Source organism: Eublepharis macularius, chromosome 2, assembly GCF_028583425.1.
Source record: "Eublepharis macularius isolate TG4126 chromosome 2, MPM_Emac_v1.0, whole genome shotgun sequence".
Lineage (NCBI taxonomy): Eukaryota > Metazoa > Chordata > Lepidosauria > Squamata > Eublepharidae > Eublepharis > Eublepharis macularius.
Window position 1 is genome coordinate 6,082,488 of NC_072791.1, and position 13,256 is coordinate 6,095,743.

At 48.1% G+C, this 13,256-nt stretch overlaps 1 protein-coding gene across 6 annotated transcripts in view; it reads left to right on the top strand.

Moving 5' to 3' along the window:
* FERMT2 (FERM domain containing kindlin 2) overlaps nt 1-13,256 on the top strand; it is a 145,239-nt gene that overhangs the window by 16,446 nt on the left and 115,537 nt on the right. For 2 of the 6 annotated variants that reach the window (XM_054970707.1, XM_054970708.1), the window contains exons 1-2: nt 10,703-10,889; nt 12,258-12,426. In XM_054970707.1, coding sequence (XP_054826682.1) covers nt 12,270-12,426 — 157 coding nt within the window. In that variant the 5' untranslated portion in view covers nt 10,703-10,889; nt 12,258-12,269. Of the gene's footprint in view, nt 1-10,701; nt 10,890-12,257; nt 12,427-13,256 lie in introns of those variants that run through there. The other 4 variants (XM_054970705.1, XM_054970709.1, XM_054970710.1 and 1 more) reach the window with 4 other exon arrangements.

Sequence of the window (13,256 nt, forward strand, 5' to 3'; positions counted from 1 at the left end):
GTGAAACTTGAATTTGTAAGGGGACACGGGACAATACGCATGATTACAAAACACAGGATCCAGGCCCCAAGTTGTTAAAAATCTCTTTTGCTCCTGCTATGTTGTTGGGCGACTTGACAAAACCATTTTCACATAAGTTGCCCGTCTGGGGCTTGGTGACCGTTCTTGAATTGCTTCAGTACACGCTGTGATTACAGCTCACCACATCCTGGAACGTGGGATTCAAGCCAGGACACAGTCCTCTGTGATCTTGACACACGTTGGGACATTCACAAGACCTCCCAGCCGCCGTGTTTTGCTACTGTTTTCGTTAATGTCTTTTGTTGCATTGGGACTGACTTCTGCATCGCTTTTTCTACTTTTACTGCTGAATTTAATAACTGATTTTCTTGCATTTCATTTTTTTTTATTTTGTAAGTCTCCCTGAAGACCTGGTTTAAAGACAGGTGGCATTCAGCGGTGCTTCAGATTAATCCGGAATCAGTGTGACACAATGGATACCTGTGGGCAAAAAAATAAAAAGTTGACACGTGCTCTTATAAGTATACAATTTTCTGCACTAGTCAAGTTGCTTCCAAAGATCTTCCCTCTGGTTTTGTGAAGTTTCATATTGCTTTGCATCATATCGCTTTGCATCTCTTCCCTCACTTTACCTTCCTTCCCTACCTCCTCCAATAGGATACATCAAAGACTGAGAGCTAAGCTACAAGCGACGCCTGACACAGGTTGGACACTTGTCAGCTTGCCCCAAGTTTTGATGGGAAATGTAGGCATCCTGGTCTTGCAGCTGTAATGGAGAGCCAAGCTGTAAAACCAGGACGCCTACATTTCCCATCAAAACTTGAGGGAAGCTGACAAGTGTCCAACCTGGGTAAGGCGTCACTTGTAGCTTGGCTCTGACTTGTCAGCATTTATCTGCCTGCCTGCCTGCCTATCTATCCATCTATCTATCCAGGGCTTGTTCCCTGGGAAAAGAGGTGGTGGAACTCTCAAGAGGGAAATGAGGGAGGAACACATGGGATTCTCTGAAATAATATTATTTTCATGCGCTATTGCCAAGTATTTTCAAGAGGTGCCAGAACTCCGTTCCACCATGTTCCCACTGAAAAAAAGCCATCTATCTATCTATCTATCTATCTATCTATCTATCTATCTATCTATCTATCTATCTATCTATCTATCTATCTATCTATCTATCTATCTATCTATCTATCTATCTATCTATCTATCTATCTATCTATCTATCTATCTATCTATCTATCTATCTAGATTTTTTTAGCCCGCCCTCTGCACAAGCAGGCTCAGGGCGGGCTACAATTCCATACGCTGATATAATCTTAAGAAAACAAAGGCAATCCCACCACAGACCCCAAACTAGTCACGTGGCTAAGGGGGCACAGCATTCGCATGTCTATTTTGGGGGTTAAAAAATGGAAGGTGGTATATCGCTCCACTGTCTCCTGAAGCTAGTTTGTTCACATGAAAAGTCAACCCACCCGGAGAAAATGTGTATAAATCTCAATTCTCAGGACGTGAATTGCAGTTGGGATAATTGGAGAGGTTATTTTGGGATAGAGTGACCCTCGGGGGACATTTTTTCCATACGAGTCTGTGATCCTGCCCCCACCCTTGCTGATATAATAATGGGCTCTCTATTCTCGCCCGCCCTCCTCTTCCTTAACCTCAGCCAGCTCGACTTGGTTGCTATCCAGCCTCTGTATTTTTACAGCTGTCAAGTGGCTATCCTTTGCTGAGCTGGTTGCTTGCTAATACTCAGGAATGATTGGCGGGTGCTTCTCAAAGGGACTGAAGCGCTGGAGAAGTGTTTTTTTTTCCTGAATGGCCAGTACATCTGCCGGGTTGGGACTAAGCTCAGCAGTGATGCAAGGGAGAAAAGAAAGCTTAGAGAGCAAGAGTTTTTAGCTGGAGCTGCCATGCTCAGGTTGCACTTGTTCTCTTCGAGGACGGGATGCAGGATTCGTGGTTCTGCTGTCTGCTACAGGAGTATCTATTTGCTCCAATATACTGTGTGTGGTGATACCACAGGTGCTGCCTTTCACGTGTTTCTTTAGACATGTGTGGAATCTCTAACTTGGGTTTGGGAAACACCCAGAACTGCAACCAATTTGGGGGAATTAAGCTCAGTGTCGGGGATGTAGGGGGCCTGTTCCGACTTCCACAGCCTGGCTAGCTTGGAAAACTGACACACTTACCAATTAGGGGGAGCAGAACACGTGATTACGGGGTCTTTCGCCTGGATAGTGGGCAGGCAAACTCAAAGTACCTCTAAAACAGCAGTTCCCAATCTTTTTGGCACCAGGGACCGGTTTTGTGGAAGACAATTTTTCCATGGACCGGGGGTGGGGATGGTTTCGGAATGATACAATTGTGCACTTTATTTCTATTACTACATAATAATATATAATGAAATAGAAAAGAGTCCAGTAGCACCTTTAAGACTAACCAACTTTACTGTAGCATAAGTAAAGTAAGTAGATGCATCTGACGAAGAGAACTGTGATTCTCGAAAGCTTATGCTGCAGTAAAGTTGGTTAATCTTAAAGGTGCTACTGGACTCTTTTTCTATTTTGCTACTACAGACTAACATGGCTAACTCCTCTGAATATATAATGAAATAATTATGTAACTCAGCACAATGCAGAATCAGTGGGAGCCCCGGGTTTGTTTTCCTGCAACTAGACAGTCCCATCTGGGGCTGATAGGTGACCACCTACCTTGCCTGCTCCCTGGAGCTGGCTCTGCGCTCACCCACCACTCGCCTCCCATGCAGCCCAGTTGCTAACAGGCCACGGACTGGGACCGGTCCACGGACCGGGGGTTGGGGACCCCTGCTCTAAAAGGCAACCGGTAACCACGAAACAGCCAGATCTTTTCCAAACCAAAGCTTAAATTTATTGAGGGAAATAGAGGGGTACAGGGACTGAAAAGGTACTCGAGTCTAAGAACATTGCAATTGTTGTGTTCTGAGGGACAAGCATATGGTGAGTTAAAGGAAAGGAGCGAAAGCAAAACCAAACCTCCGCCTGAGAGGGAACTCTATTTTTATTTATTTATTTCAGATTTCTATTCCGCCCTCCCTGCGAGCGGGCTCAGGGCAGATCACAACCCATTAAAATATAATAAAATTCCATCAATAAAAATATCATTAAAATAAAAACCTATTTCTAATTATACACTTCTGCACCTAGGAATGGCCACAAGAGAGAGAGAGAGAGAGATTTAAAGAAGGGAGAAAGATTTTTCAGGGAAAGGGGTGAACAGAGAAGTTTACCTATCCTTAGAGTCTATCTACAGGAGACTCCTGACTTGTGAAGAACACATGTTGGGAGATGCAACGTTAGCTGGGAAGGGTAATTTAAAAAGACAGAGCCAGCGGCAGGGCAAAGGCTTTGCTATACAATGGAGCTGTGTGAAGGGGCTGTGAAACACCAGAAGGGAAACTTCAGCCCATTATAACCTCTCCAGGTCCAAGCCCGGCTCTGGAAGGCAGCTCCAGCCCATTTCCATTCCTCCTGTCCTCTGGTTGCCATCCCACACAGTTTTAGACTGGAGAGGTGAAATTAACAAACCTTCTGGGGAGGTGAAGATGAAATTAACAAACCCTCTGAGGAGCGATCTCCACCTGCTCTGTCTTTTTAAACAACCCTTCTCGGCTAACAGTGCATCTCCCTACCCTTGACAAACATGCTGTGTAGAGAGACTCTTAATCTGCTGAGGTGGGTAGAGTATATCAAAAGAGTATCAAAGAAATAATTGTAACATCCTGGAATTCAGGGTGAGCCCTGGGTGCGAATCTCTGCATTTCCTGAATTTGAGTGAGCTAGGAAGGAGTTTTTCCAGAAAGGTAACAAAAAGGTGATTGACTCTAGGAAGAGTAGACAAAAAGGCTGGCAGGCTGGAGGCTTCCCCCATGCCTGTAAAAAGTTGATAGGACAAGTATCTGAAGAAGTGAGCTGTAGCTCACGAAAGCTCATACCTTACAACAAATTTTGTTAGTCTTATAGGTGCTACTGGACTCTTGCTCTTTTCTACTGCAAATTGATAGGAGACATTCAGGCAGGGTCAATAGCCACCTGGGTGCTCGAGAGTAATCAGTTTGCTCAGGAAGACATGTCCTTGCAGGTGAGCATATTGATAGATCTAGGTGGGTGCAAGCCCCTGTGGCAATGGGTCGGTAAGCCGATGTCCCATCAGGGCATCAATCTCCCACCCAAAGTTATGGCCACTTGTTAGCATAGAAGAGCTCCTTGGCCTTACCTTCTCTAAAGTATGGCATTGCTATCTCCTGAAACGGCTGCCACAATGCATCTAGCCAAGATGGAGTCAGAGCAGACAGCACACATCTGGGAAAGGGGAACCTGGTGATAGCGTGTGTGCACAGGGCTTTTTTTCAGGGGGAACGCGGGGGAACGGAGTTCCGGCACCTCTTGAAAATGGTCACATGGCTGGTGGCCCCGCCCCCTGATCTCCAGACAGAGGGGAGTTTAGGGGGCAGGGCCACCAGCCATGTGACCATTTTCTCTGAGGGCAACCCACTGAGTTCCACCACCTCTTTTCCCAGGAAAAAAGCCCTTTGTGTGCATGTGTTAAAAAAAAAAAAGGCAGAATCGGGACACTCTAAGGATACTCCACAGTGCAGCTATGCTTGTCGTGAGAATAAAATGAGGAAGGGAGAACCACACAACTTGTTTTGAGCTCCTTGCAGGAAAAGCAGGATAAAAATAGATCCAGAGGAGTTAGCCGTGTTAGTCTGTAGCTGCAAAATAGTAAAGAGTCCAGGAGCACCTTTAAGACTTTATAGTAGCGTAAGCTTTCGAGAACCACAGCTCTCTTCGTCAGATGCACCTGCCGAAGAGAGCTGTGGTTCTCGAAAGCTTATGCTACTATAAAGTTGGTTAGTCTTAAAAGGTGCTACTGGACTCTTTACTATTCAGGATAAAAATGTGATAGATCTCTAATCCAAAAGAGTCCAGTAGCACCTTTAAGACTAACCAATTTTATTGTAGCATAAGCTTTCGAGAATCACGTTCTCTTCGTCAGATGCTTGCAAGCAACGTGATTCTCGAAAGCTTATGCTACAATAAAATTGGTTAGTCTTAAAGGTGCTACTGGACTCTTTTTGATTTTGCTACTACAGACTAACACGGCTAACTCCTCTGGATCTATCTCTAATCCAGATTCTCCAGGAAAGGCCCCCGTTTCCCTCCACCGTGTTCTCCTCAACTTCTCTATCATGGGTGCATTGGCACTTTCTCTCATCTCTTTCTAAACTTTCCTTCATGCCCCGAGCAATGCACAGCTGATTCCCTGCAAGTGAAGTATTAGAATTTGCCCTTGGGTACAGACTTCACTGTCATTAAGAAAGGGCAGCTTTCTAGGTCTTAAGTCTGCAAAGATAGTGTTGACGGTGTGTGGTGAAAGGCTAACCAAAGGCGAGCCTTCGGATACCCCGCGCCAAAGCCTCACCCCCTTGTCCCTCACCAGGATTCCCATAAGCAGAAACAAATCATATATTTTGCGATACTATGAGCTGCCTTGAGCATCCTTTAAAGGAAGAATGTAAATGTCTTGAATACAGAAAACATTTACGCAACGTGTTCCTGCTGCAGAATCCAGTTTTTTCTAGATGGAGAATCTGGCTTAATTTTGGAATTTGGAAGTTTCTGTGCAAAATTCAGAGCCTCTAATTTCATTCCTTCACAGCTATTTCTGCTTCTGTCTGCAACACACACACACACACACAAATGCACATACACAACAAACAATAGTAGGCCCCAGCCCTCAAAGTGCCCTACCCGCAGAGAAGACACTTAACCTCCGCACTTCTGGAGAAAGGGGTCAGGCAGGCTCAAGGGCTGCATTTGTCCAGAATCCTTCAATTGCTGACTTTTACAAGACTGTCCCATTTAAATTTCCCTCTCCCCAAACAGATAACTTTCCCCTCAAACGTATATTCCACGAGTTTGCCCCAGGTTCTCTCCTCTTTTCACCATCCAACACAACTAATGCCAGCCAGCGATGTGTAGTGGTTAGAGTCCTGGGCTATGATCCAGGAGACACAGGACTGAATCTCTCTTCTCTGGCCTGGAAGCTCGTAGGGTGACCTTGTACCAGTTGCACACTCTCAGCCTAACCTCAGCTCACAAGGTTATTGTGACAAAAAATGAAGGAGAATAATGTAAGTGGTTTTGGGTGCCCATGAGGGAGAAAGGCAAGGTATAAATGAAGTGCAAAAATAAGATCCAGAGGAGTTAGCTGTGTTAGTCTGTAGTTGCAAAATAGTAAAGAATCCAGTAGCACCTTTAAGACGAACCAACCTTATTGGAGCATAAGCTTTCGAGAACCACAGCTCTCTTCATCAGAGCTATGGTTCTCAAAAGCTTATGCTCCAATAAAGTTGGTTCATCTTAAAGGTGCTACTGGACTCTGTACAAAATAAATAACACTTGTGTGCCTCCCTTTCCTTCTTCTTGCTGCAGCTTCTGGCACCCCCTCAGGAATAATTCCTGCAGCTTGAAACTTCTCGGCTGCCTCTCTCTGCCTCATACCGGCAGTTCCATAGGTACTAATTCTGAGGAAAGATACTGGCCCCCTATAAATAGGCATATTCTTGCCTCTTCCCCACAAGTCCATTTCTTTGCCTTCCTTTTTATCTCCCCAGCCCCACTTTAGCAAACAATGCCATCTTTTAAATATACATTTCATGCGCCTCTGCATTTTTAGCAGATTGTCGCTGTACACCAGACAGGCAAGCTTGTAGTACACTAACAAAGTTATAAAGTATTAAGCTATTACAAGCTTGCCAACATACTATAAAAGCTCAATCTGCTAAAAAATTCACTGAGTCATTTCAAATGAATACATAATATAAATGATTTATATATTTTCCCTTAGTTTATGACAAGGCTGCTGTTGACAATTCAATGCAGAGTTTAACATACTGTGATTTTAAACATTCATTCGCCGGGTGTTGGATTGTATCACGACCAGGTCTGTAGGGCAAGCCCAGGGCAGAATCAAGGAGTGGAGCTTAGCGGGAAGCGGCTCCTGGGGGGGGGGGGTCAGAAACCGGTGGGCTTTGCAGGGTTGGTGGGGCAGAATCTGGCACATTTCAGCCGGCTGCACAAGATGGCGGGCAGAGCTTGGTGAGTCAGCATGTGGAACTGACAGCCTTTTTTACAAACCCCCCTCAGTCAAAATAAAATCGAAAGCGGCAAGCACGCAGGAAAAATGTCGAAGAGTTGGCAGCCCTGAAAGGAGCCATTCCAATCACATATTTCTTTGGCTACTGCAGCAAATACGAAATGGAGCCTTGTGGTACCTTAAAGGCTTACAGTTTCATTGTGAATTGAGCATCTGCAGACTGGAGCCTGCCAAGTGTGTCCCCACCTCAGCCGCTTTTGTAAACAGGAGCTTTCTTAAGGGCAAGATTTCATTTGTCTTTCAGGTGCCTCAAGACTTATTTTGGCCTCCGACTCACAAAAACTTGTACCACAATGAATTATTAAGTTAATCTTTAGGATGCCACAAGTCTCTTGTGTTATTTTGGCTCGTAACATTTCTGCAACAAGAGATATGCTTTTGTCTTTCAGGAGCCACAACACTTTTGTTTTTCCTCTGGTTCACAAAAGGATTTGAGTCCAGTGGTACTTTAGAGACCAACAATATTTTCAGGGTATAAGATTTTGAGAGCCCAAGCTCCCTTCTTCAGATAGCTTTGATGCGCGAAAGCTTATACCCTGAAAATGTTGTTGGTCTCCAAGTTGCCACTGGACTCAAATCCTGCGGTTCTACTGCAGACCAACACGGCTACCTACCCAAAACTATGGTTTATAAAACTTCTGCCATAATAAATGAAAAAAGAAAGTAATTTTTCACTCCAGTTAATTAACTTATGGAACTCACTGGTACAGGACAGTGATGGCCACTTACTTAATTTTAAAAGAAAATTAGACAAATAAGGGCCATCAGTGGCTATTAGCCACAATGAGATGCTAGTGGACATGAATCTAAGTCTTCTTATGATCATCTTCCTGATGCCACAAAGTCTCCTGTTATTTTGGCAATGAGAACTTCAGACACTCCCAGGTGGAATAAACACATTGCTACCTCCTACCTTATTAAGGTTGCCAACTCTGGCTTTGGAAATTTGGGATGGGATAGGATAGGAGCCTGCAGAAGGCGAGTTTGGGGAAAGGAGGGGCCTCTGAAGGGATGAGATGCTATAGAGACCAAAATCAGAGAGTCCAGTAGCACCTTTAAGACTAACCAACTTTATTGTAGCATTAAGCTTTCGAGAATCACAGTTCTCTTCGTCAGATGCATGGAGGGCAAGAAGAAACTGGTCAGATATAGAGGAGGAGAGGGGAGGGCGGAGTAGATGCAAACAGCTCCTTCTGATATGGAGATCAGTTTGCTTCTGTTAAGGAAATCAGTTACTTCTGATAATGAGATAACCATTCATAGTCTCTATTCAATCCCATCTTGACTGAGTCAAATTTACATATGAATTCCAATTCAGCAGCTTCTCCTTGGATTCTGTTTTTCAAAGGTTTCTGTTGAACTACAGTGACCTTTAAGTCCTTGATGGAATGTCCTGGTAGATTGAAGTGTTCTCCCATTGGTTTCTGGGTGTTGCCATTTTTAATGTCAGATTTGTGTCCATTTATTCTTTTGCGTAGAGGTTGGCTGGTTTGTCAAATGTACAGAGCAGATGGACATTGTTTGCACATGAGGGCATATATCAGATTGGAGGATGAGCAGCTGTAAGAGCCAGAGACAGTGTAGTTGACGCCATTGGATCCTGTAATTGTATTTCCTGGGTAGATATGAGGGCAGAGCTGGCATCTGGGTCTGTTGCAGGGCCTGGTACCTGTGCTGGTGACTCTGCTAGCCGATTCATGATTGTAAGTGAGAAGTCGTTTCAGGTTGGGGGGCTGAGACCAAGAGGATTCGTTGTAATTCAGGAGAATGCCAGCTCTTAACAGGACGTTGGCAAGCCTATGCTGGATTACCGGTTTGTGGAAGCTTCTGCCAAAAGATATAAAATGAGTCAATCTCCAGGCCATAGGGATCAGTTACCCTGGAGAAAATGGCTGTTTTAGAAAGGTGACTCTATGGCATTATACCCCACTGAGGTCCCTCCCCTCCCCAAACTCCACCTTTGCCAGGCTCCACCCCCCAAATATCCAGGAATAGCCCAACCTGGATCTGGCAATCCTGTCCATGAGAAATAGGGATGCCAACTCTGGATTGGGAAATTCCTGGAGATTTGGGAGTGAAGTCTGGGGAGGTTGGAGCTTGGGAAGGGGAGAGACCTCAGCAGAGCATAAGGCCCTAGATTCCATCCACCAAAGCAGCCATTATCTCCAGGGCAACTGATCTCTATGGCCTGGAGATCAGTTGTAATTTTGGGAGATCTCCAGCAACTGCCTGGAGGCTGAAAACTTTAAATCGTAAGTGCCCTTGGATTTATCGTATGAAAACATGTTTATTACACACATTAAAGGAGAGAATTCTGTAGTGTCTTCTTTTGCTTTGCAGGGAAGAATGTAGAGTTGCCAACTCTGGAGTGGGAAATTCCTGGGCGTTTGGGGGCAGAGCCTAGAAGGGGAGGGGTTTGGGGAGGGACCTCAGTGGGGTATAATGCCATAAAATCCACCCTCCAGAGCTGCCGTTTCCTCCAGGGGATCGGTAGTCTACTGGAGGTCCCATGTCATTCCGAGAGATCTCCAAGCCGTAAACTTCCGTGAGACCACCTGGAGGCTGGCAACCATAATCTGGAGTCAACAAACTTCCATTAGGTCTCCAGGTGCCCCCTGGAGGTTGGCAACCCCACACTGGAAATCAGCCGTTATTCCAGATGTCTAGACCCCACCTGGAGGTTGGCAACCCAAGACGGGAAATCGGCCGTTATTCCGGGAGCTCTCTAGGCCCCGCCTAGAAGTTGGCAACCGACTGGAGATCAGCCACCATTCCGGGAGATCTCTAGGCCCCACCTGGAGGTTGGCAACCGACTGGAGACCAGCCAGTAGTCCAATGTCTAGGCCCCACTTGGAGGTTGGCAACCGACTAGAGACCAGCCATCAATCCAGGAGAGGTCTAGGCCCCACCTGGAAGTTGGCAACCGACTGGAGACCAGCCATCATTCCGGGAGATCTCTAGGCCCCTCCTGGAGCTTGGCAGCCGACAGGAGACCAGCCATTAGTCCAGGAGAGGTCTAGGCCCCACCTGGAGGTTGGCAACCGACTGGAGACCAGCCATCAGTCGAGGAGCTCTAGGCCACTCCGGGAGGTTGGCTGCCCTAGACTGGAGACCAGCCGTTATTCCGGGAGAGCTTTAGGCCCCACTGGAGACCAGCCGTTATTCCGGGAGATCTGCAGGAGCCGCCTGGAGGGCCCACCCGCCCCCGATCAGCAGAGTTTCCCGCCTCGTCCGAACAGGAGGCGCGCCTCGGGCCGGGCTCCCCTCGGCGCCGCTCCTTCCCGCGCTTTCCTGTGGCCTCGGCCGCCGCCAGGCCGCCGGCGGGGGAGTCCCGGATGTTGGCCCCGCGGCCCGCGCCGCCGTCCTCGGCTGCCATACAAGGGCCGCGCCTCCCGCTCCGCCCCCTCGCAGCCCCTCAGGCCGCGCCGCCGGGGGCCGGGTGGGCCGGCGGGCGGAGAAGGGGCCGGGCCGGGCCAGGCCGCCGCCGGGGGGCGGCAGCAGCAGCAGCAGCAGCGCCGCCTCCGCCTCCTCCAACGCCGCCGCAGCTCCCGTCCTGGCGGCGTCCGCAGGGCAGAGGCAGAGGCAGAGGCAGGCAGGCAGGCGGCGGCCGCGGCTCCTCCATCCCCGCCCGAGGGGCTCCGAGCGAAGGCGGGCAGGGCTGAGCGGTGAGAGGCCGGGCGAGGCGCCCCCCCCCCCCCATTGGGGTAGGCTGGAAATAGGCTGGAGGCGCCACGTTGGGTCTGCGGGGAGGGGAGGGGAGGGTCGCGGGGGGGGGGTCCCCTCATGCTGGGGTGTGGGGGGGGGCGGGGGGGGAAAGACTCTCTCTCATCCCGCTTCAGCGATCGCTTTCGCGGGGCCAGAGCCAGCCGCCCTCGCGCCCCTTCGCCCCTTCCCGGGGGCTCTCCTTGCCGGGCTGCCCCTTCCCCTCGCCCAGACGCGCGTCCGGGTGCAGCCCCAGCTGGCTTTCTCTCCCTCCTGGGGATTCCCCTTCGCGAATTATTTTCCCCTTCATTAATTATTTTCCCCTTCATTAATTATTTTCCCCTTCATTAATTATCTTTTTCTGGTCTGGGCTGGATGCTTCTGCCTCCCCCGCCCCTTCCCGCACCGGATTGCATACACACGAGCTCGGTCTTTTCTCCAAGGACGCGTGTCTCAGGCGGCTGGAGGAACTGTGTCCTGAGGCGCATGCCTGGCGGCGGAAAAGGCCGGGAACTCGGGACGCGGAATTCCCGGGGCACGTCGGCTTCCCTTTCCCCCTCCATTTTCCCTCTTGCAAAATCTTTGCCTCCTGCACGTAGTTCTTCTGGTCCCTTTAAAAGAAACTGCCTAAGCTGGTCTTTATATATATATAAGTATATAAGTATATGTATATATGTTCTAAAAGGGGAGGGGGATTGTTGAAGAATCAAGGATCGGATGGGAGAGGCTCGTGTGTATGTACTGAACCATTTGCGCCGGCAGTCCTGCCTGTTCCCACCATTGCATTAGTTCATCTCCCTTTAATGCAGATTTCAGACATTCACCCGTCTTAATCAGACCAGTTTTAAATGCCCAGCCCAGGAACATTTTTTAAAAACATGGATGATGTTATTTGTTTCTTAGAGAGAGGTAGTAAATAAAGAAAGGCTGTGAAATAGCGGAGGTGCTGAATAGGGGACTCCTATAGTGACGCTGCCTTTAAATACATGAAGCTGCTGGGCAGAGTTGGAGCTAAATAAGGTTTCAGTTTGCATATATTTCAAGCTTGGGCTGTTGTTGTTTCAGGCAGCTGGAAGTTTGTGCCGCCTGATTCTTCCCTCCCCCTTCACCAACCTCCTTACTGAGTTCTTTGTAAACTGAGCTGAGGAGCCCGGGCGCTTTGCTTCTTCTCTGCAGTTGACTTCGGGGAGCTCCGCTATTGTGTCCGTCCTCCTTTTCCCCTCTCCCTCGTGACTGCAGTTTTCTTCACTAGAGTGGGAAGCAGGGAGGACGGTGTGCAGGAGGCTTCTGCTTCGCTAATGAATGCTATTTCCTCTGCTCCTTGCTTGCAGGAAGGAGGAACCATGGCTCTGGACGGTATAAGGATGCCAGATGGCTGCTATGCCGATGGGACGTGGGAGCTGAACGTCCACGTCACAGACCTGAACAGAGATGTAACGCTGAGGGTCACAGGGGAAGTCCACATTGGTGGTGTCATGCTGAAGCTGGTGGAAAAGCTTGGTAAGCTGTAATTATTAGGAGGAAAGGTGTGGCCCTCCTCGTTGCTTTGCTGCGTCTCCGAACGTTGGAGGGGGCGGAGGGTGTGGAAATGGGGTTGCATACTTGTGTCTCACTTAGAACTGATTTTCAGAGCCCTGTGGCTGTTCTAAAACCCTTGTGCGTTTGGGTGTGGAGGTAGTAAAGTTAATGGCTGTTTAGCTGGCAACCCCCCCCCCTCCATCATATTAGTCCTGTTGAATCCGTAGTTCTACTCCCATCTTATCATCATGGCCCTGACACCTTTTTCAGCTATATGTGGCGGCTGTCCTATTTCTTTAAGGTGTTGAAGCTCTACATAAGTAGACACACATTCAATTTCAGAGGACCGCCCAGCGGAGAGGGGACATTGGCCACCATGACATGAGTGCGAGGTCAAGACTGGCTTCAGAAGTAGCAAACTCGGGTGTGGTTGATGTCGTGACCCCAGGTTTTGTCCAGTGTCTCTTCTTCATCTGCCTTCACTAATGATGATGATTTGTGTAATCTGTGCAGCTGAATTCTAAAACTCGTGATTCCTCTGTATAGGTAGGTAGAGGGTCTGTAGGGGGTATTGACCATATACCCCCTATATATGAGTGACCGTGCATGGTTAAGCTGCACCTCCACTTCCGTCAGATGCTATATGGTTTTTATACGGTGAGCAGGTGTTTTATTAGAAAGCTGTGTTCATTGATGGTGATTTTATCTTATATATTTTATCTTCTGTTGTGACCCGCCCTGAGCCCGCTTGCAGGGAGGGCGGGATATAAATATAATAAATAATAACAATAATAGGTGCTTAAAATTAAAAG